Consider the following 25,637-nt stretch of genomic DNA (forward strand, 5'->3'; position numbering starts at 1 on the left):
TAGGACACATGTTGCATCTAGTTCAACAGAACTTCTGTATGTCCCCGGATGAATTGTACACCATAACATGAAATCACCTCTCCAAAAGGGGCAGCAATGAGGAATAGAGATGTGTTGCTTGCTGTTTTTGTCAAAACTCGAAGTCCCCCAAAGCCCAGGAAGTCTTTCACAAACAAAGTCACTTGGCAGCTCATATTCATTATCTGTTTTGGCTGGTCACCTAGACATTTTTCTCCAACAAGAAAATATAAAATGCACTTTTTCATGATGGAAAAGAGACCAAAATAGTGATTGATAGAAGCAATCTTAAAATATTTCAAAATTATGCTTCTCAAAATATTTAGAAAATCAAAACAACAAAGCCTCAATCTCCACACAATTTCAGCTTCCTGGATTTTCTTCTCAAGTAGCCATAGCACCACACAGCCTGTGTTTTTTCTAGTGGAAAAGTTTGAGAAAGGCCCTTTCCATCAGTTCAAACACCACAGGACTTTCATCTGGCTCTTTGTTCTGGTACTCACAAGCAAGCACCAAACATATTAGGTGACTTGTGAACCCTTGTATCGTGATGGTCCCACACACAGCACTGCAGCCCATCTTCCAGGCTGGAGGCGAGCTGGACTGTCCAATCTAGGGGGCAGCTAGAACAACAAACGACTGGGTTTCATCTCAAATTCACAAGAGATGGCAAAGACACGTGACCAATTCAGATGCAAGGATCTTTTATTTGTCTAGTTATGAACTTTACCTGAGTGTTAAAACTGTCAAACTGCAATATGATATAACTTATATTTCTGGGCAGTTTATATAGGCCTTCCTTCAACAGTCTCCAAGGTGAAAATGATCCAACATAAATTTTTAATTCTCAGCAAACTGTTTTCGAGCAAAAATTAATTTTGGAACATAGCAGTTCTTTCAAACAGAGACTTCATTTGAATATAACTGCACTTTCACACTCACTTCCTAGCTCCACTTGTATACAAAGCTGACTTTGATAAAAAGCTGTCAAATCTTAAATTTGAACAACTTGCTTGCCATATTTTGTACAAGTTCAAGAGTGATTTTTTTTTTATTTTAAAACTCTATTAAATACATGCATTTGTCTCCAGAAAATTGCATATCATCTGCTCATTATCCACTTAATATTGTAAAATAGGAGACTTTAGTAAAGAGAAATATGGAAACATCTATATTTTATACAGTAGGATGATACTCTGGTTTAGAAAGGAAGAAAACACTTTGTACAGCAATAAACATGCTTCTCTGTCATCAAACACTGAAATTCCAGCCTGTAGGAATGGAAATGAAAAATTATAAAGATCATCAGTCACTATAGAAAGGTTCTTACTCTCTTAATTAAGGCTGCCATGGGCCTTTCCTAGGAATCAGCATTGTTATAACTGCTCTTCAGAGTATATGCCAGCAAGAGAGCACATGGCAGATCTACCTGTCCTCCGAAAAACTTATTGCATTTCAGAAATATTAACTCACAAGGGCCAGCAGATAGCATTGGGTTAGATACGCATTAGACCTTCAGAGATACTCCTACCATTGCTATGAAAAATATACCTTGCCTCAGTATAACTCCAGGGAAACAAATAATTTCATAATTTTGCCATTTCACAGTCCATAAAGTTACAAAAACTGATAAAAAGTCAATTTCAGCATTACCTAGTACATGAACCTGTTTTCATCAAATCACTAGTCTTATTCTAAACTAAATATTATATTGACATTACACTATCAAACTGAACTAAAAATGCTTTGGACAGTTTAAAAACATAATAAGGAATTTCAATTGCATTTCTACATTCAAAAGTAAAGTTCTCAAAACATAACTTCATGAAGTTCAACCGACTCTAACATGGCTATAAAAGCCAAAATATTGTTTAAATATTTCATAGGCTATTATGATTCTCTCCTACCTCTGACCATGCCCATCCATTACCGATCTAAGTCCCCACAGCAAAAAAGGCCTTTATTTTTTCAGAAGACAAGACAGCCAGTTCATGACTCTGGGGGGCAGTGCCACTCATGCAGACACTAATGTCACTAATGTTGTTCCAAGCTCCCTGCCAGCCAGCTGCTTGCAGCAGAACAGTCAGTCTGACCTTTGGCCAGGAGGAGGAATGGCTCAATAGCATGAGAAGCTGCCTTATCTAATGGATTAAGTACAGAACCCAAGTGAAATGCCACCTTTGACAAGGACTTGCTCTGTTGACCTTAGCTGAGTCAGTTAACCTTTCTTAGTTTTCCATCTTTAAAATGGGAATTATAATTCTACTCTATCAGTGATGATGCAAATATGTTGCAACACACTGATACCATGAATGCTTGAGGTCTCTTACAAGGTAAGTCAGTGTAATGCCATAATCAAGTTAAACTCATCTCCACAGACTACTTTAGAAAAAAAAAATCACAAGTCATCCTTTCATTGTATGTATAATTATAAATGTTATGGTTCACAAAAAATTATTTTTTAAAATAATTTTTTAATTAAAATTATATTTTAATAAAATATCTTTCAAAAATATCTTTTTAAATCCTATTTTTTCTATTACTATCTAGAATTGGTACTTAAAACCCAGTACCTTTCCTGTACATGATATTGGACCAAAGTCTTCAGGTGACCTATATGACAGGATCTGATGAAATGTTTTATCTACCATAGAATTCTGCCCACCTACTAGATTTTTGTACTTTGTGGAGATAGCTCAAGTGTATATTGAAATCTGTTTGCACTAATTGACAGAGCAAATTACTTTTGGAACCGTATTTCCAAAGGGCCTCTGAATTTATTCCTTCAATTTTACACGCATGGGCTTCCATACCTTTGTGAATTTAATGTTTGTGTTCATCACTCTGACATTTCCTAGCATTTGAAGAACCATTTCAAAGACCATTTTTGCACAGGTGATGTTAGAACAGTTTAGCAGGACAGATTTTAGAAAAGACATGTACATTTAACAAAATTTTAACATGGACTTTTCTTAGAAGAGAGGCTGAATCCAGACATAAAACTGAAAAAAAAGAAAGAAAACAAAAATCTGACTCATTTTCTATGCTTAGTTTCTCTTCTTTAGAGGAGGAAAAGCCTGAAAAGCTTTTGAAAACAAACCTAAATAACACTGAGCTCTTTAGTAAAATCTCCCAGACATATAAGGTTCTGAAATCACAGTACTTGGAAAAAACACAATTGATTGATAACGAGGACAGAAATACAAATAAATTTACTTCAAATGAAGACTGAAGACACAGTAATCAAAGTGTTAAAAATTCATTTCATGCACATTTCATTTGCCTCTCAGCTGATATTTATCAGGTAATTCTGTGAGAAAGTGGAGGCCTAAGATGCTCCAGATAAATGTCTCAATTAATTGTACAGAGGTAGCCCTCTTTGAGCTGAACCAGAGCTGTGAGCTCTTTATTAAAAGCACTATTCTGTAGCCTGTAACCTTGTTCCTTGACTCCTCTCTAGTTTCCAATTTAAACAAGTCCCCATGCGGCTCGCTCTAAAGGGCTTTGTCTCCCTGTCATTGTTATGAGAGCCAAGGCATCCTGGAAGTGTGAAATCAGACCTCATGAGCTGAACGGTTCCCCAGGGAACACAAGACCTCGCAGAAGGTCAAAGTCATGGGATGGACCATCTAAAAGCGTCTGATCGCTGGTCTGTGACACAGCAAGAAGGGTGGGGGCAGGGGGAGAAAGAGCCAGGGGGCTAGAATTGAACACATCTTAATTAAAGCCCAAAGTCTACAAAACAAGCTATTTTCTAGTCAGGCCATCTTATGGAGCTTGAATTTTGCTCTTGCTAATGAATCTGAGTTCCTAAATATTATTCCTTAAAAGCACAGCACATTTGCTGAAATCGATCAAATCTGTGGCACACCTTTTCCACTCTGCTTACTTTTCATGAATGATGAGGCAGAGATTTTGAATTTTATTTCATGACACAAGGAGCAATGTACATGCCCCAGTAAAAGAGATGCAGACACTGCCTTGCAAAGCCAGCAGCCTTCCACAACCACCCACCACCTATACCTGACTATGCTGCAGAAGGATTAGATATATCTGACTATTGCCTAAACCTAAACAATGTCACAGTGAAGGGCTTTTTGCTTTACTCCCTGTAATTTACATTGGTTAGGTGAAACCCATGTATATAATGTCAGAAGCCAACTGTCATGATGAGTCCATTATACTTTAGGTTTTACTGAACCATCAGAAAATCTCTTCATATCAAAGGATGTCACTGTAGGCACAGCACCTATCCTGCCAGGGCTCTACAAGCAGCCAAATCCTTGAGAAAGTCTGCCAGAGATATCATGACCAAGCAAAGACTTAGGGAAACAGGAATATAATTCTTTCTAACTCAGGATTTAGGGAGAAAAAAAGCCATGCACTGAATAGCTAAAACACAATGGAAGACTCAATTGGAAGGTTCTTCTCAGACAGAGAAGGAAAAATTAAACTTCATTCTCTGTATCTTCCCATTCATTAGATTACACTTTCAAAGAATTTATACTAAATAATACATAATTTCCAGAAAGGTGTATTTGCTGTGACCACAATTTCCAATAGAATATAATTTTGCATTGGTGGAATCCCTAGAACTGTGTATTTATCATGGAACTACACTGTTTTTCTGGGGGAAACAGGCTCAGAGACCAAATAATTTTCCCAAAGGCCCTGGTCCTGAAAGATACCCAGTTTTTCAGCTCTTGCGAAAACCAAGTTAAGCTTTCAAGCACCAATGGGGAGTCTCTAAACCCCTCGGTGGTTCTTCCTCTCATAGATCTCCTGGCAAGTGGGTTGAGTGAGAACTCTGACTGTACTTTTCTGGGGTATTTTTAATATCCACTTATGGCATGTTCCAGCAGCACAGCATTTCAAAACTGGTAAGGTCTACTTGCTCCCCTGCCTACAACATAATTGAAATTTCAGCTCATCCTGGCACATTATTCACTGCATGTACATGTGAGTGGGGCTGTAAGCTGAGAACTGAACATCACCCTTAGTCACTCTCTTTTTTTAAAAAAAATCTGTACTAACCTTAAGGATTTGAAGTGCACTGTCCAACATTAAGCTATTGAAAGTAGAGGAAAAAAACTGCCCTTGGCTATCAACAGTTTATTAAGGGCTTAGCTAAAGTGACCTACTAGCATTCCACTGAGGGAGGCTATGAGCTTTCTGAGGAAAGGAGTAAAATTGGGGGTTTCATTAAAAAGTAATTTGTGCTTTTTACTCCTTCATTCAACATGAGTCTCAACTGCTCTTTATTCACACAGAGTTACTACAGTATTACAATGCTGCTCAATGCATGGGACAAAGGAAAAATTTCACATTTTGAAAGGGGAAAAAAAATCCTTGCAATCGTAGCAGGATTGATGGTTACTTAAAAGATTACAGAAATCTTTTTCCCTCTGTGCTTATGTTTCAGAATGGAATATTAAGGATTTAAAAAATCTACTCAGCTCAAATTAATAAATTTTGATTTACTACTTCACATGAAAAGATTCCTGGAAGTGAAAATGGGATATGTTTAGCAGGCAGGAAACAGAGCAAAAACACGCAGATACTATACAGTTGTTCCAGCTGCTTTTCAGACTCAGGGGCAAAAGATTAACTCTGAAAACTCTTTGCAGTAAGATGTGCAAACTGGTCCTTAGCTTTTACTCATAGAAGCAATCCTTAGCAGTGTAAGTAACACCACCGATGACAGCACACTGATTACTTAGTTGAATAAAGGTGGGTCAAGTTTTTACACAATTTTTGCAAACATGATTTATTGACAATCACCAAACACCTACTTTATTTCTCACGATTACTATTCAAAGTTTAATTTTAAATGAATGACCTGTACATAACTACAAGTTACTAAAAATAGCAATAAACTACATTAGCAGATAATAAGACCACTTCATCCTCTTTTCAAAATTCCCAGAGTACTTTTGTCCAGAATATACAAGATTTCTGTCACATCTGGAATGTGCAGCCATCTTACAAAACACATCTGGTGTATCAACGCTTTTTCTTACTAACAAGGGAAGATAGTGAGGGTCCTTCCCCATCTTCCTGTCTGTCATCCTAAATACAGTGTCTGAAAATTTTTGGTAGCTCTATACATCTTTAATTGAATCAAATATATTTCCAAAAATTATGTTCAACCAGCACAAATGACATGTTGATTTGGAAAAGCTGAAGACTGAATCAGGTCAGGGACTAAATTATACCATTTGCCCCGAGTAACTTAATCTCTCTCTCTGTTCAGAAAACATTGGATTATAAGGTCAAACCAGACTTTAGAAGCATTTCTACAACCTCACCAAAAACAGAATCTGTTATTTTGCGTGTCATAAACTGAATGATCAAATGTTTGCACTGATAAAATGTTTGCACTAATACCTTGTCTGAAATACAGCTAGTCATGTTAATTATCACAAAACTACTAAATATTGAGTAGGTTGCTCTATATCTGCTCCTTTAACAGAACATTTATTCTGGTTTCCTTTTACTTTCTTCCCAATTTTTAAAATTTTCATTATTATTTTAAATCAGAGATAGCTATTTTCTGACACAGATGCAGCTCATTTTGCTCCATTCAACTTATGCAGTAGGGAAGGTAATTACCTAGAGGAGACGGACATTTCTGAAGAAACATGGTCAGTATGGCTGAAATACTTTTTCTTTATTTTGCAAAGCAACATGTCAAATTAATTATTCAACTTATAACATAAAATAGAAAAATTGGAAAAAAAAATCTTATTTCCTTATCATATAAAGATAAGCAGTAGCTACAGCAAATTGCATTCAGTTGAAATGTCTGAAACCGACAGCAGCCTTGCAAAATATCTGACAGATATCAAGTGGTTCTTTTGGCAACAATTTTAAAGTAGTATCTAAGTCTGGAACTTTTTATTTGCCTTGTACCTTGGAATTTAATGTTGATAATTTTGTATGGAGTCATCTACTAAAATAAAAGATGCTTCTTCTATGCAATATTTATAGGATGTCTGATGGAGAAAAATTTATATTTCACCTTTATCAGAAATAATCTACTTAGGGCTCTGCTAGCATTAGAATGACTTGCTGCCTTACTTACAAAACTTTTGTGTTTAGATTTTTTTGTTAATGAGCAGAAGGTGGAAGTGCACAAACGGAACATAACCTGTAGAAGAACTTTTGTTTTTAGCATTTTTTTGTCCCAGTTCTAAAATCACCAAATATTACTACAGTATTCAGTGTCACAGAAATAAAATGAATCCTTGCCTGTGACATCAGCTGCCATCAATGCTTCTGCCCTGATGACCTTCACCTGAAGAAATCCCACATCGCTGATGTTATGGAACATCATCATTGGACTCTAAAAAATAATAAAAAGAAAAATAATTCTGTATTGCAAAAGTGACAAACCAAAAGCAGTATTAATACTCTCCTCCCTCACCCAGATGTAAGTTACTGTAATTCTGCCTACATACTCAGACTTTTAAATATTATTTGCTGAAGAATGTGCAGTTGTTTGCATTTCTTTCTATATTTTGCAACTTTAACTTATCAATGAAAATTACAAAGGGAGAGTTAGAATATAATTGATTAAATGTAATACAAATTCTAGTGATTTAATCTCCAAATACTATGGAAATAACTGTACTTCAAAATTTGAAATTATAGCAGTATATTAAGAAATTAAAACAAAAAAAGAAACGACGCCTCTCCCTGAATTATTTTGCAAGAACTATGTTCACATTTTCCCTCTGATGGCTCCAAAATTATCTTGAACAGTGACCTAGGGATGATATAGATTTTTGTAGCTGACTATTACATGCAAGCTTGCATATACGTACATATAAGCTTGCATATACACCTATAATAAGCTTGTGAATAACATCAGCAAAAGCAATCAAAAGAGAATAACAACTACTTAATAACTGTCATAATAATCACATGCAGAAAGGGTAAAAAAATAATTAAAATATGTTTCGATTCCATGGCAGAAAGCTCTTAACACAAGTCATTATATTTTCTAGCATAAATTTCTTCAAAATCTACATGTATTAAGAGGAAGAAAAAAGAGTTCACTACACTAACAGTTGCATTTATTCATCCAACACAGATTTAGAAAGCTTATTAAAAACCATGTACCACTGCTGCTCTTTTTTCAAGTAACTAAAGCTAACAAACTGGTAGTATTGCCCTAATTAGGTGTGACATGCTATGATTCTCAAACTCTAGCTTTTAGTATTATTTAAAATTTGCAGAGTTTTAAATGATAAAACATTGAATGCAAATTTTGTTCATAAATGCTAGCCCATACCTTTATTTTGAAATATTTTAAAATCCGGACTAATGAATTTAGTGCCTACGGTCCTCCCTAAAATTTTAATGTGGTGGAACTTTTTCCACTGCCTATGAAAATGTCCAGATTTCTACAAAAAGCAAGCATCAGGGAAAACATCAAATCAACAATTCCTTAATTTATTACAAAAGCAAACTTTACTGTTATGGGAAGCAAGAATAAATTTAATCACTGAAAAACCCACAGATGCTGCTTAAATGAAATACTAAATGTCAGCTTGCAAAACCAGTTATGCTTTTGCACAGAAAATCTACCAATTAAGATATTAGACATACAATATGCATCCCTGTCTTTCTAATTAATAAGACAATTCTAACAGTTAAATCACACTGATACTAATTTCACAAACCCCAGCTGACCATTTACTGTTTACAGTGAAGATTTGACCTTGCAACACTGAACTTAAAAATCCAATTTGGTGCAGTAGCTCATATGTTACATACATGTATTGTGTTATAACAGGGTAACAGTGAATAAATTTCTACCAATTTTAATAAGATAATCATCGTAAATATTACTTCAAAATACTGGTGGTCAACTTTAATCAGCACACACTCAACCCCTTGCTTATGTGCTTACAAGCTGGGGGTAGCAGAGATGGTATTACTGATAGCACTGGCGTAATTCAAAAGCATCTTTGCATCCCTCATTTATTATAATGATGATCAGGGTTTGGAAGCTTCTTATCAGAACTAGTACCAGAACAGAGATAATTCTGCTGTAATACGCATGATGAAAATTACAGGACTTACAGAAATGTTTCCACATTCTACCCAAGTTTCCCAACAACTAAAACAAACACCAAGCTGTAGAAACAAAACAAAGCAAAAATCGAATACAAAGCAAGACAAGCAACAGCACCCACTTCCTATGATGCCATACAGTCCCCTTTTCCCAAATTTCATCCTGGTCAGCTCACTCTTAAGGGTGCCAGTGCTGTATTTAGCTTTGCCACCTTGGTTAGAATCCCACAGAATTTTTGAACTTTTATTTCCAGAAAGTAGCTGGCTTAGATTCATTTACTGAACATAATGACTGGAGAGACTGATGAAAATGAATACAATGCCACAACAGAGGCTCTCGGAGAAGCAAATTACTTTAACACATTACTTTAAATACATAACTTTAAGTAATGATTTAGCAGACTGTATTCTGCCTTCTTATTTATGATTATTGTTGAAGGTATCAAAAATCCACATAGTTTCTGAAGCCTAGAATTTTCATAGCAGAGGAATCTGTGATTTGCTGGGAATCTTTTCAGCCCTCAATAGATGGGAAAAGATTGAAATGCTCTGGAGATGAGTCTTCTTTATTTTTTTAATGAAATGCTGTATAATATATTTTCTGTATGGCTGCAGCAGCTGTCAGGAAGAGCATCTCAGTTCAGCTCTATTATGGGAGAAGCAATACCCCATCCCATGGCATTGAGATACACTGAGGGGCTAGTACTGATTGACAGCTTGTCACCATGACGTCTTATTCCATCTCTGTTATGGAGAAAATTAATGTCACACCACCAGCCTCATGACTCGCTGTCATCTTAGAACTGCTCACCTTTTATCAATGCTCTAAATAACATTTCAAGCCCATCGTCTCACAGTGGACAATCTGGTCAAGGGACATTAAATCGGATGACTGTGAAATGTCATAATAAAAATGGAATGCTAACAACTTCTCTAAACTAGCTCCTCTGGTTTTTAAACTGTGACAAGGGGGACCATGAGTTCAGCACACCAGTTCTGAAAAGGTCATACAATCTCTCTTGGTCTGTACCCATTAATGTGCCCCCCTCCTCACCCCAAAAGGAATTAATCTTTTCAGACAATTGTGGTAAAATAATGGTTCAAACAGTAATGCCTATTTAATTTGTAAGGCTCTGATGTTCAGCTACAAATGGTTAAGTGACAGTAATAGAGTCATTTTCTAAGGCTATTTGATATGATGGCAAGGTCAGCTCATTAACTGTTTTTGGCTGTAGAAAGGGTGCAAAATATATTTCTCAAATAGAATCTAGATTTTTTTTTAAGAGGAAATAAATAAAAAAACCACCCAGTTAATAGGGAACTCTACATCTTGCTAATTACACTTGTTGTCTTTGTATTAGTTCTGAAGTCCAGGTATGAACACCGAAGCAAAATTTAACATCAGTGAAAATAAACTACTGGATTTAAGTTAATCCTGGTAATTTCTTTCTTCGGCTAGTATTTTTAATAAAAACAGTAGAATTTATCAAAAAAGTATGTAAATGCCACAATTTTCAGAAACACATAGTGAGAAACACATACCTCTGTGATATGAAAATCTTTCTAAAATTTAAACGTTTTCAAATGCATACACCACTGTAAATGTATCCTTATATTTACAAGGAAACATATCCTTGTATTTACAGGAAACAGGAATAAACCAGATCAATCTTATGCCACAGAATTATGCTTTACAATGGGGACAAAAAATTGAGGATTTAGGAAAAATTATTAACAGTACAGTCACAACACGTTTCTGTACTGCTACTGAAATAATCAAAACCATCAGTATCACTTGTCTGCCATATCATCACACAGAATAAGCCACAGAAATATGTTATTGTTCCTGTTGGTAGCAGGAACTATGGCACCTCAAAAACATATCCATCAAAAAATTATTCTACTTATAGACATCTATTTTGACAACCACAGACTGTCTTGGTGGATTCCAAAATGTACAGTAACTCTCTTAATTGTAATTATTTTTCAGAGATGGCAGACAATACCTTAGCCTTCAATTCTTTTTGGAATATTATATTTAGCCTCACTAAGTCACCTCTATTAAATTGTGTTTATGATAATAACACTATTGGTGTATGAGTTGTACAAGCATTAGCAGACAGCTGATTCAGTGGAGATAGACAGAATAAATTTGCTGAAGCACACATCCTGCTAATCTGTTTGAAGAATATTGTACAGCATTAGTACTAGGACTTCATGTTATCTGCACAGCCTGATAAGGTACATCTTTATTAAATTCAGTTATTGAAAGGATGTCCGTCATAGAATAGGAATATTTTAAAATCTCAAAAATAAATTAAGCAGCCTCTTTGATAGTCAGAGGTTGGTTTAATGGCTGAGTGTCTAGAGAAGCCCTTCTAAACACCTGGCAGCATTGTACAATAAAAGCTTTGTAATTGCAAGTGGAAATAGCATTTTTTTTTCTTTCTTTCTTCATGTGCAGTGAGACAGTTACTTTTAGTGATTTAGGTATTAGCAAATGCTGGAGTAAGAGCTCCCCTCTCTGTTGCTTTGATAAAATTACAAAGATTCTGTGTAATGTAAGGACGCTGGGAAATTAAAATAATCTGCTTCAGAATATTTTAAAATGGAACCATTGTTTGAAATTATGATTTTTATGTGATTCAGTCTCTAATATTAAGACAAAAAATAAGTTTTCTTGCCCCTTAACAGATGATCCCAAAAAATCCCTGAAAACCATTAGCACCTCAAATTATTTGGCATAAATAATCAGTAGAAAGTGTTGAGTTGCTGAATGATCCCTTAGCCACTTTGTACTTGGTAAAAATCATCTGCAAGGCTGTAAAATTACCTTCATTATGTGACACTTTATCAAACAGTTCAACTACTATGTAAAAAATAACATTATTGTATGAAGAGCATTTATAACCTCCTTGATGTTACCTGTTCCGCCTGTTACTATTTGCATATTAATAACTAGTTTAAATGATTGTTATTGGCTAGGTATGATTAGAATAGAAGAGATATATTTAGATTTTTCCCCTCACTATAGTTTTTTTTCATACAGGCCAATATTTTGCTAACAAAGGATGAAAGAAAACTTCATACATATCTCTTCAGAATCTCCTCTCGCTCCTTCTGGTCCTCCAGGGAGTTGATGGAGAGGTCAGAGATAGTGACTGCAGCTGAGGCTGTGAGAGTGACCAGCAATACCAGGTATCCCTCTCCCTCCTCTAGCGGCATCTCCAGCTTGTGGGTTTGTTCTTTACTCAGGGTCGACAGGTCAATCTGGCACCTAGAAACATACATTCTCCATCAGCATGTGTTTTTTCTCACACCAAACAAGAGCACATTGGCTCACTTGCATTCAAATGGACAAAAAATGCAAGTAAGCAGAAACTCCCCCAGTTCTGAAAAAAACTTTTAATTTCTCTTTAGCTTTAACCCACACACTTTGTTTCCTTTTTTTTAGAGTGACACAAAATTTTGAAATGAAAAATCAATATTAATAAGAATGTAAAGACATTAGAGACAAGGTTTAGCTAATATTCCTTACTCAAATGCAGTTAAAGGAAATTTTTAAAAATCCAGCTCAGATGCAAATTTTACTTTTAAATACACCTCGTATACATGGAAAACGTAAGTTTTCACCTGACAATAGTAAAAACCCCTTTCACCTAACAATAGGAAAAGAGTTTTCACCTAACAATAGTAAAAACCCCTTTCTAAAACCTAGAATTCTACATGGATTTAATTGTGACGGCATAAAGATGACTGAGCATAGAAAAACTCAACTTATGCAACTCCTGAAAGGCTCAGCTCTCATGCAGTAAGCTGTGTGTGGGTCAAATCCTCATGCTGGCACCCATGGTAAAATCTGATGCCACAACCCCCTATATAATAAAATGTCTCAGGCTCTAATGAGCAGGGACTACATAAAACTGTGCAGAGTGTGTGCAGAGTGGCTGAATCAAATCTGCCCTGCTTGATCCCCTTCTGAGTAACTCTGGCTGTACCATACACTGAACTAATGAAGAACGATTCCATACATGCCAGACAGCAGAAACAGTTTTGCAACAGCTTTAGAAATTTAAGGTACAGGAAGGAAAAAAGTATAAAAAGGATCTCTGCTACCTAAGACCTGACTAAAGCCTTTTAAATAAAACAGTAATATCTTTGCATCAATTAGTCTGTGCACAGCTTAAATGTTTTAATGCTTTAATTTGTACAATGCAAAGTACAAGTTTCAACTTTCCTAGATTGCTACTCTGAGCATGTATTGAAACTCAGTGTCTGTGTCAAGTGTAATGCCAGTTTGCATTGGACAGGAATTTCTGTGAAAAAGCACTATTCAAAATCCTTATAGCATCCCAAAATGAGTTTTGCCAACTTTTCGCTCTAAATAAAACCACCAATAATACTGAAATAAAATAAATGTATATATTCTATGTGTAGGTTAGCCACTCTACATTCTATTTTCAACAGCAGTTATTTACTGTGACAAGCATATGCACTATATGCCACTAATTCATTAAACTAAATATCAAGCAAAATCTTTTCATAAGATGTCAAGTGATTTTGAAGACAATGTGGTCACTGCAGGGCCAATAAACTAAGAAAAAGGTGGCAGACATGAAAATATGGCCATTTAAAGATAGGAAATAGCCAATTATGAGAATAAATGCAGCCTTATAAAATGAGTATTGTGCTATCACAGGCAGATCACATTTACTACAGGAAAACTGTCTTTTGTTTTTTCAGAGACATTTACTACCCGTGGTACAGTTCATGTTAACTAGTGCAAAGCTCATACAGTAACAAGGTTCAATTATCTTACAATAAAAAAAATTCTAACTCATGTAGCATTCTGAGCTTAATGATTTCCTTCTCTTTAGAACTCTTTGGATAGTAGGGAGTGACAAATTAAATTAGCAATAGTAAGGAAAAATAAAGCTGTTGCTATCAGTGCAGGCTGATAGTCAAAACAAGCTTCATACATGTACATAAACAGTCAAATTCTTATTTAGGATGCAGTGAGGAATTTAAAGCCCTCCTTAAGACAACAAATATTGTAATTAAACATTCAAAGCTGTAGCAGTTTAAAATATCCCTAGTGTTAAATAGTCCTCAATAATTTATTTCAAGACAGATACCCCTCAAAAATAGGATTCAGCAACACTATTGAGTCTTCAACCAATAAACATTTAAAGAACCAGTCTAAACTCTCTTAAAATCCGTAAAAGACTCAGAAAGTCATTATGATACTAATGGAGAAATAATCCACCCCTCACTCAAAAATAGGCAACAAAAGATAAAAAAGGCAACAAAAGCTACCCCATATATATCCATCAATTAAAAAAAGAGTGTAAAATTACAAGGTCTACATCAGGGCTACTAGATCTACTTTCTTCAATTCTTGAAGCTACAACACTTTAACAATATGAGTAGTCCAGTTTTTTTATTTAGGCTGAAAGAAGCGACTGGCAATTTGCTTTTACTTGTGCACCTTTCCTAAAGAAATGAAATATTTTTAATATTATCACATCTAGAACAGATTACCTGAGAAATATGTATCTATCACCTGCTTGATAAATCTTCATGAACAGGCCACTACCAGCTTATTATTTCCTAAAATCATACAAAGGTAGGAAGTGATGTGGAAAATTTTTTCCAGTAAAAAGCCTTAACCATTCTAAAGGAAAATTATTCTCTCAAGTAGCCTCAGAAAACTTGATAAAAATATAGGGTTATTCCATTAAGGACTGTCATCTTTGCACTTTACAGAAGTCCAGGTTAAGAGCACATTTATGCACACATGGTCAGGTGAAAGCAGATTTCTCACGCCATGCCAGGTGCTCTGCCCTGGCCTTCAAGGAGATGCAGTTTACATGGGCCTAACTTGAAACTGCCCAGGCTCAAGGAGCACCCAGCACAAGGGGAGCCTATTTACAACATACGCACTTCTCTTAAATAGTATGAGTTTCCAATCTACAGACACAGTAAGAAAAATTGCAATTTTTTCCCATTGGTAGCTGATTTTTTTTTAATGATAAAAAATTAATTTCCTTTGATCTAGTGTCAAATTATCCTAAAAAAAGAAAAAAAAAATTGGAATAATTCTTTGTTCATTCTTCTCTGTCTTCATCAGATCTTTGTATGGGACCAAAAAAAGTAAAAAAAGTGAAGGAAGTCTCTTTTTTAAGGTATTACCTAAATACTAACCCTATCATAGAATAATCTTGACAGACTCTAACTGGATAACTACAAAACTACTTTTTGTACTACATTTTTTAGAAGGACTGAAGCTAACAAAATATTTCCAAAAATAAGCATCTGTTTGGAAAGTATGTTTTCCAAATGTAAATATCTTTGGAAAGTTCAAGCTGACAATGTCCTTTTATATTTTACTGAAATTATATTCAAGTATTCCAAGCTTAAAAGCTTTAACAATGCTGACTTTTGTATCAGTTCAGATGTTCTCTAAAAAGATATTTGTTTCCTACAGCTGTGTCTTCAGGGAGAACAAAGATGCTTTGAGGATGAAGGTGAAATTGTACGTTACCAGAAAGTGGTGTAGAATGAATGAGAAATTTTGTCCTGTATTTTCAAATTGAGGATCATGAAAAATTACAGCCATTTTGAGAAGGCCATAAGCTGCATATGACCAGCAGCTGTCACACTGGAAACATGAGAAAATAGTAACTTTGTACAATCCTGTTTCTTAAGGAATTATTATTTACATGGTGCTGGTAAGGGCAAAGACTTTTTCCACCTGTAATGAGATCAGCCTAAAGAATTATTGAAAAAAATCTGCTGTTAACTTCAAAGACAGATTTCCAAACATGACTATAAATCATATTGCAGGTATCTGTAGTTTTTAGTGCAGTTTGAGTTCTTTTGTATCTTCCATGCTGTATGGCCCCTTCAGTGCACATGGGTTTCAGCACTTCAAGTGGTGAGCAGGAGCACTGGAAGAATTTCTCTGGCTGGCTGGCATTTTGGAAAGAGGTATAGGGGCATAAATCCCACCTATCAGTTCTGCATGTGAACACTACCAGGCACCATAGCTGGATTTTCAGGACTTTAGAGATCAGAAGAGAGAAAAACCACAAAGTGCAACAAGCTCATGTGCCAAAGTTATCACAGATGAATTGCTCAAAAACAGGGTACAGCTCCCATGGAGGAAGATTTGAAGGTTCAAGGGGAATCTACCACTTGTCTGAAACTGTGTTCAATGTGTTAATCACACAAAATTTTAGAAATATATTTCAGATTTATTTTTAATTTGAATATATCTGGCCTTTGGTTCTTTTTATGCCTTTCCTTACCAGTTGAAAAACCCTTTAGTGTTTCATGTTTTCTTCTAGTGAAGGAACTCATACACTATAATCATATCTCTTCTTGATCTTCCTTTTGATATGCTAAGCACCTTCAGCTCCCTATACATTTCCTAGGAACATATCTCCTACAGCCCTCAAATGACTTTTTTGTAACTTTTCTGATCCAGTGAAATTCTCCTGCATCCTTTTTAAAGTGTGGAAGGCAGAACTATATGTAGTATTTTATTATCAGCATGTCTAACAGGTAAAAATCACCTCCCCTCTTTAGTTCTAACAGAACCTGGAATGTAAGACTGTGTTGGCACCCTGGTGAAATATTCTTGCTAATGAATGAATTACAAAGGTAGCGACATGACATAGAAGGCCTCTTAAAAGCCAGGTGGCCAGGCAAGTGAGAGACAGCAGATAGTGGAATCATTTTCTCACATGACAAAATAAAGCATAAAAGAGGAACTGGCACAATCCTAAGTGATAGGGACAGAAAAGCACCACTTGGCTACAAACCAGGCAACTTAATTACCATCATGACTTGTTCAGGAACACAGATTTTTAACTCCACTGTGATCCAGGTCTATGCTGCTCCAAAGGATGCCAAGGAGAGGAAACTGTGTGATTCCACAATTAGAACTGAGCTGGACACACATCAGAAGCAGCAAGGCATGAACTGCTACAATTTGTGAGACTCCATACCCTTTATGAGCAGATTAAAATGTTCCAGTAAAAGCAAGAAACAAAAGGAGAGGGGAAATTTTGCAAAGCACTAGCAGAAAATGACACATCTCAGAAACACTGAGTGTTGACTGCAGTAATGTGAATTTCTTAGAAGAATCAGAGCGTGACATTTTTAACTGTAAAGATAATGAGAAAGAAATTAAATTATGGACTCCACATGATGCTTGTGGTAAGTGGTTGATAGAGGTGTTAGATTGAAAATCAGGGAAGCTCCCAAAGGGGTAGGAGACAGTATCTCAGCTAAGTAGGACATTAACTAAGGATGAGAGTGGTGCTTAGCTGGGGAAGCTGGAAAGGATCCCTGGGCAGCTGGGAGAGGAGACCTCAGCAGGACTTGAAGAACAGTGCTGTCAGTTGCCATGTAGCAACACATGGAAGGCAGGAAAAAGCCCTGCAGTTTGGGGTAAGTCAGTCATGGAAACAGAAATATGAGAGCTCTATGAAATACTATTTTACCAGTCACCAAGCAATGCCTGAATACAGAATTACTGTTTATTGCTTGCTGAAAGAAATACAGTCCATGCTACAATAACCTGCTGATGGATTTTGAAATGATAGATTAATTTTTTCCTAAGCATAGTTCTTCACTATAAAATTACAGATTTACTTTTGATATTGCACAGGCAGAAATCACTTACAATTGGTTTCTGATGTGGTATTTCCTAGATTGTCCCCATGGCACAACCACATACTACAGACTGTAAGTTCTGTTACTGGTGCAATTTCTCTGCAACAAAATTAACACTTTCATCTGCTAAATCAGTCTATTGCTTTGATAAATATTATGTCTCCCTACATAGCTCTTTCCTCACTAGTTGGGCCAAGAAATTTTGCAAGAGCTTTCACACAACTGCAATCTGTGCCTTTCATATATCGTCACAAAACCCTATTTGCACTCTTCACCATTTTCTACACACTGTCATGCTCCTCATGTCTAAACTGGCCATTCCATATTTCCTTCTCCCTTCCTCTTATTTTGCCACTCTTCAAGAAGTAGACTTCCATATGTGAGAAGACAGAGGGTCAGAAGAAGGATTCATAAACAGCCCAGATTGCATGGAGCATTCTGTATCTCAGCATACGTTGGAGAATGCTGTCAATTTCGTGTCAGAACATGACAATAACAACTGTCAGTAAGAGTTGTAAATAATAAAGTATCTGGTAAGAGAAGTTACTGAAGATTTGTGTGCAAAAACCGAAACTCTTTTGGCTTTCTAGCAGAACAGAAAGAACGCTACTAACTCTGCATTAGCAGAGTGAAGATGTGCTGAAATAGGAATAAATAAGGTATGGAATACCTAAAGGCCAAATTTTGAGACACAGTATTACATCTGTCTCCTTTTGACAACAATCAGAAATGGAGATGGCTCGGCACATCACAGGATTTTTCAAAGGCAGACCTGGCAGTAGCATTTTTAGATTTTAATGCTTCTGACATAACCTTAATTTTACATCAATAAATGCATCTGTAATTAATTTTTCTTTAGTCGTCATGTATAATCAACAAACAATTATACACACAGACTACTGGTTGTGTGCTCTTTGCTGTTTGCACAGAATTGCTGTGACTCACATGTGCACAGAGTTCAAGTCAAAATTACAACAGCATATTGACCATTATGTTTACATTTTTATTATATTACATCTTTTCAAAGTTCCACATGAGCAAATTTTCAAACTGCAATGCAAAAACCACTTTTAAAAGACCAGCATAATAAAGTACTATTTCTATTTCCAGAGGAAGCCATCTTGTTTACAGAGTTTTGAAAAATTGAGAAAACTTCAAGACTTTCCAACTTTAACATTAACACGGACTTCACAAATACTATTGAAAATCTTCTTCCTGGGCAACAGAAAATTGCCAATATTTCAATATAAATCACAGCCTCCACAACACCTCTAGAAAAAGATCTGGGAAGAAACACTTATAGTAGCATATTTAGTCCTTCACCCAGATTTACATGCATGTTGGAGTACTCACATACAATTCAGTTCTCTATGATAATGCTCAGCCCCCCATAGCAAAATTACAAAAACATCAGTGAGGGAAGAAAAATCCCAAACCATAAATAATTTATAATTTTGTATTTTTAAAATAAAATCTCACTTTAATTTAGAAATTTGATATCATATTCCCATGCTTTCAGACTAATCAGAGAATCATAGATGCACATCATTTGTATTTATGTACACCTGGAAACCACTCTATGGTTGTGTTACCACAAAAAAAAGTAAACAGACAAGGCATTGCAGATTAGGTATTATAAACTTAAATAAGTAATTTTCAGTATTTTAACTTTTGTATTTCATAACATGAATGCTCACAAAATCAATCTATTTGAGTCAATATTTAGCGAGATTATGGGAAATACCACTTTCCTATAGATAAAATTAATACACAGCCTTAATGAATTTGCTACATACAAGGTCTTCTCTTCTTAATTTGCATCAAATGGGGAAAAAGACAATAGCATCTATAAATACTTATGAAAATAGATATAGATGAAGTCATCAGTAATTTCCTGGCACAAAATAAATGCAAAAGTCAATGTCATTTTAAAGATAAATGTGCATTTTTCACAACAATTAATAATGCTATAAATCCTGCTGCACTGGATTGCAAATAACTTCACCTGAATAAAATTGCATGACATGGGATTTACTTATTCTCTATGTTCACAGAAACAACTTGTTCTCTGACAGCACTCATTCTTGGCAATTTATTGCACCTGTCAGCAGCCCATTTGTTCAGATTAGTGCTATGCATAAAGGTGTAACAGTCATGAGGATTTATTAACTGATTATCGTAAAGGTGACAGTCAGAATTGCCTTCAAAAACATAAATGATAAGAAAGTTAAATAATTACATGATGATTAAAATCACCTTCATTTTGATCTTAGTATTACCTACATAAACTTAGTGCAGTACGTTTTTAATCACAGGAGCATATTGACTCAACATAGTACATAAATTATTTGCTCATAGCAAAAATGTGAATATTAAATATATTCACACTGAAAAATACATACACACACATATTTCAACTTATCAGATGGAGCAATAACTAATGCCACTTATGCAAGTCTATACCTTTCTTTAAATGCAAGAAGATGGCCCATGTGGCTTTAGTTCCTGGTGCCTTCCATAAAATGAACTTCTAGACCTCATTTTTTGGTCCTGGAATGTTGATTGTTTTTTAAAAAACTGTATTCAGAAGGATGGGAGAATTTATCTCCTGTAAAATGCATCTCAGTTCTAGACAAGTATAGTGTTTTCTCACATGAATCTGCACATGATTGGAAGGAAATATATTTTCCTCAAAGCTCTACATCAGGTCTTTTCCCAGGCTTTTGAAATACTGAAATACTGAAATAAACACTGAATTGGTTGTAAGGTTTGGGGCTTTTTAGAATATTCTGAGATGGAAGTTCACAAGGTGCTACAACCTTTAAAGTCTCATGGAGAATGCACACAATTGAAATTCAAATGTATTTTATAAACAAAATTCTCCAAGTTAAGAACGGAAATCAACCAGTCAGCATTTCATTTCCGACACTGCCATATTGAACATGCCGGGGCATCAAGACGAAGACAGAGTTGCATGCTACTTCTGTGACAGACGTCTCCTTTCACTTTTCTGAACTAGGATGTCATGCTGTCACTCACCCTCTTAACACCTTCCTCCCTCTCACAGGCAAATCTTATCAGCCATCCCTTCCACTTCCATCTTCAACACCTCAAAACCAGAATCTCACTTCCATATCCTCAACCTTCTCGGACATCTTTCCTGTGTTTTTCTGCCCTCAGAAATGGATTGGAAGCCCAACTCCTTGCATCATTGCTACCATGTCAGATTCCCAGCTTTCACCTGCCCTTATTTTGCTCCTGCCTAACAAGGACAATAATATACAAGGGCCACAGAAGCCTATGTTCTTGATTTCCCACTTTTATTTCACAAAAGTGCAGCTGAGACCTGGCATTATTCTGGGAGACTTTACCGCATTCTGGTTTGGAATAGAATTTGCATGTAATGGAGCTTAGCACAGAAAAACCACAGGTTTTCTGTGCTGTTTTCCAGGAAGATCCTGGAATTTTTCCCTTCCACCTTCCACCTGGGAAACTTTTTCTCAGTTTGGTCAGTTCTTCAATTTAGTGTGCCTTCTCCCTAGGCATATTTTGTCCAGGCAGGACATCTTCAAGAAAGAGTTGTTTTCATTTGCATTTAATAGACATATTCTTATATAACATTACAGCTGCTGCTTGCACGTTATTCAAGCAAGCAGGAAGATCTCAGCAAGATGAAATGGATTACCCTTCATTCTTGAGCAATAGTAGAATGCTACCAGGAAGTCTTTTGTTTCCCTCCTACAGCCTCATTATCACATCTTCTGGAACCTGAATCAAGATATTCAACTTATGTGTATCTTGAAAGCCATAGAGCCTTAGTCGTGGCACACAACTCAGTTGTGCTTTTGAAAACTAATACACACTTACTATAACACATGCACAGAGCAAGTCTGTAGTGTGTGCACCAAAATATTTCCAGCTTTTAGGGACAGCCTTGGAAGGAGAAACTGGGGAAAAGGGGTCAGCATTTAGTGGAGCTGTCAGGTGTTGGTGATTTTTATCTGCAGTGACTAGAAAAGAATATCAGGGAGGGGGAATATTAAGACCTATTTTCTTATTCAGATTGAGCTTGACAAATGACAGTTTTTCATGGAAATCTCCTTGGAGAAGAATTTTTTTGCAGGTTACATTACGAGAGATACAGGACCAACAGAAGGTGAAATGAGAGAGTGTCTGCAAGGACAAACTGAGAGGGATTATATGTACATTGACTGAGGGGTCAAAAAAATCAAGAGCAGCAAGATTTCAGCAAGTGGTGCTTGGATGACGATGCTCTGAAAAATCACTCATGAAAACTTTGAATCTCACCAGATTTTCCTAAGAATGTTAGAATGAAAAAGAAAACTGGAATAATTTCCCATGGTATATAACATGTTGACATAGGACTAAATTAGTACATTACTTCAGAAAAATATTGATAGTTATCGTACCATAATATGTGAAAGTGGTAGTGAAAGCACCGCCAATAAAAACAATGAAAATATATAGGATTAATAATTATTAATTATTAACACTATTATTATGACTGCATGGCTATCAAGGAAAATATGAAGTAAACAAATATCTGAGCTTTCTAAATAGCACCTACTTTGTAGTAGCTATAAGCACAAGACATTTTTTCCCCTATCAGCTAACATTCTGTAAAATGGAGCATAGCCATACAAATATAAGCTATTTCTTGAACTCCCAGACAGATTCACTTTTCCTGAATATGAATTAGGTGAATGATTCTTTGTCTCAAAATATGTGTGTAGTCCTTCAACTCTATTTTCATTTACCAAAAAAAGATTGGTACATAAACTTGGTCTTATGCATCAAGTCAAGAGTTATCTGTCCTCCAAACTGGATGTTGCTATATGGAACCTCCTGCACCTTGGTAATTGCTCTAAACAGGGGATTTTGATAGTTGAAAACTTCAGTCTATCAATTGGTAAAAGCTGCCACCTACCGGTCAATAAAAATTATATTACATCACCAATGTAAAGAATTACAGCAATGCAGCAAATTGTACTGTAACACTGCAAAAAATCGTCCTCAAACTTAAAAAAAAAAAACCCAAACAATAAATCAAGAACAAATGATCATAAGAAACATTTTCAATGGCAAGACTCATTTTAATCATCCTCTCTCATGGACTTCTCTCCTCCCCATGGACCAAGAGGGCTAAAATTGCACAAACCTGCCAATGAAATCATCCTTTTTGCCAACATCTTTGTCCCACACGGTAATATCAATAATTCCACCTCGTTCTTCATAGAGATGAAAGTCAAACTGCTCCCTCCACTGAGGATTCAAAGTTTTTGGAACAATCTAAAAGGAGAATAAAACAAAAGTTGTATTACATTGCGTAGGCATACACTTTCCTAAATAGTAAATTTGATCATTAAAGTCTGTTCAAGAAGCTTCTTTTATCTGCAGTATCAATATCTCAAGCAGTGAGAACTAAAAAATGGTAATTAGGAAAAACTACTAGCCCATTCTTCAAGCCTCTCTGATGTTGCAGCAACCTCCAAAATCCTGCAACTTGTCACCTTCAAAGGATTTGTCCTGGGAATGGAGCCACTTCTCTGTAGAAAAATTATGTCCTCTGTGAAGTGACAGTTAGCTATCATGTTTCTGAGCCCAAAGGTAAACTAAGCACCTGCAATGACACATAGATGGTGACTGTAAGTACTTAAACAAACAATTGTATCATGTCCTTTTTTCCCAGCTGCAATAATACTGGGAGAAACACCATACCATGGCTTACTTTCTGTGGTATAAAATTAGTTCACTTCCAAAACTGTATTTTACTTCCTTTCCTTTGAAACTCTGATAAAAGCAGTTTTCTTAATAATTTCAGTCCAAATTTCTGAATTTTCTACCATAATGCAAAAGCAGTATTCACTGTCCTGAGCAAGAACAGAAGACCTCTAATATCTTCCCTATTTAGCAAACACTACTCGCTACAACCACCAGTTCTACTGGCTTGAAAAAAAAGAAAATTCAGAAAAGATTATGAAAATTTTTTAATTCACAAAAGCATGAAATTTTATTTCTTCTAATTTCAGATTTAGAGGCCCTAATGCATGCCCAGAGGTTTACAAATATGACAAGAAAATGTTCCTGCCCTGTTCCTCAATTTACCCTTAATCTGACAGTGACTGTCATGGCCAGGCAGAGAGGAAGGTCATGTGCGTCATCGACAGTCCCAGCATCTTCCCTAAACAGCAATTTTCAAAATGGCAGGGACCAAGAGAAAAAAAAAAGTAGCAACAAAGCCAAGCAAGTCTTCACAATAGTTGTCTCCTCTCTACCTGTGAAGCTCATACATGAAAAAAAAATTAATGAAACTTGTTGTTAAGGACATGAAGAGGAAAGTGAGTTTATGAACATGACATGGTTTGAGATTAAAACCATGCAAAGAGTCCAAGAGGCACCCAGCATCAAGCCAGGAAGACCTTGTCAGAATCACTCTGCATCTCCTCCCTGCCATGAATGAACTCTAACAGTAAATAAAAGCCAACACAGTTACTGTATGGAACATTAGGTGTGTCCCCCTGCAAACCCATGTTTTTCAGTGCTACATATTTTCCCACCTAGTGCTACTTTTGTTTACAAAGAAACAAGAAGAAACATTTAAACAAAGCTCCAGGTGCTCTGACAGGTAATTATTACAACAATAAATCTTCATCACCATTGAAAGTGATACAAGCTAAAAACACCAAACAGGAACAAAGCATTTAAAAAAAATTTTTGGTTTCACCTAAAATTACCTTGCTCTTGTACTTCTGATGCCCCAAACGAAACTTGACGTAAGGATCGCTGAGCCCATTTGCATCCATCGCCTTAAGTTCACGACCTTCTATTAAGGTAACACTAACTATCCCTCTCCATAACTGAGACTTTCTGTGCAGGTCTGAGAGACGTAAGCTCTGGGTCTGAAACTTTATGGAAACAAAAGAATAGATTTAGTTAACAAAATTCCAAAAATTTCCCCTGCTTTTAATGTTCTATTTCATGTAATTATGAATCTAAAACAACCACTGAAGAAATTTTGAAGCCATTTGACAGTACATATGTAAACTATATTGCAAAGAATTATTTGGAGAGTAACAAAATTGTGACAATTATGCGGGTAATGTCATATGCTGCTTTTGCAGAAACAAGCAGAACAAATGCTGCCCAAGGAAATGCTCATTTTTAAGAAAGGGGCTTCTTTCTGCTTCACTTCTTCCTCTGCTGATAGAATAAAAACAAATATTAGAAAGTCTCTTCTATTAGTAGCATATGATTGAATGAACTTGAACAAACTCCATGTTTATAAACATAAAGCCCCATTGAGAATATAATCTTGCCTTAGAATAACATAATATAAAACCACCATTATGTATCAAGGAAAAATAATTCAATAAACTCCTCTATCTCTGCCTCTGAAATGATAGAGTATTCTCAGAAACATGAATTGCTTACCAGCATGTAAGCTCAAGAGTCTGGAAAGAACAAAACCTCTGTTCAGAATTGTGTGGAGACTTGTGGAGTTGTGAACCCTCAGCCACTGATTCTGGGGGTCAAAATCAGATTCACACACACAAACCAGGCAACTACAGTTTTCATCAATGCGCTCCACTGGGGGCTTGAGAGCAGGAGGATATAAACTTGAGTAACTTAAGACAATTTCCAGCTTGCTCTGAGCTACAATGGTACCAGTTTGCTCTGGTACAAGGTACCAGAACTGGGGGATTCCCCTTTGCACTCCTAAGGAAGACAAATGTGTCTTGAGTGCATCCAAGAAGCAATGTTGGTAAAGGCTCTCCCTTCTATTGTGAAACTTTATTCATTAAAGGTTACCTTATCTATAGTCAGAACACTAGATA

General features: G+C 35.9%; 1 protein-coding gene across 2 annotated transcripts in view; it reads right to left on the bottom strand.

Moving 5' to 3' along the window:
- Positions 1 to 25,637, bottom strand: part of MCTP1 (multiple C2 and transmembrane domain containing 1) — a 211,801-nt gene that overhangs the window by 104,247 nt on the left and 81,917 nt on the right. For both annotated transcript variants that reach the window (XM_036403021.2, XM_036403020.2), the window contains 4 exons: positions 24,537 to 24,707; positions 22,961 to 23,091; positions 12,190 to 12,376; positions 7,270 to 7,363 (listed from right to left, as the gene is read on the bottom strand). In XM_036403021.2, the coding sequence (XP_036258914.1) occupies positions 7,270 to 7,363; positions 12,190 to 12,376; positions 22,961 to 23,091; positions 24,537 to 24,707 (583 nt within the window). The remainder of the gene's footprint in view (positions 1 to 7,269; positions 7,364 to 12,189; positions 12,377 to 22,960; positions 23,092 to 24,536; positions 24,708 to 25,637) is intronic.

Source organism: Molothrus ater, chromosome Z, assembly GCF_012460135.2.
Source record: "Molothrus ater isolate BHLD 08-10-18 breed brown headed cowbird chromosome Z, BPBGC_Mater_1.1, whole genome shotgun sequence".
Lineage (NCBI taxonomy): Eukaryota > Metazoa > Chordata > Aves > Passeriformes > Icteridae > Molothrus > Molothrus ater.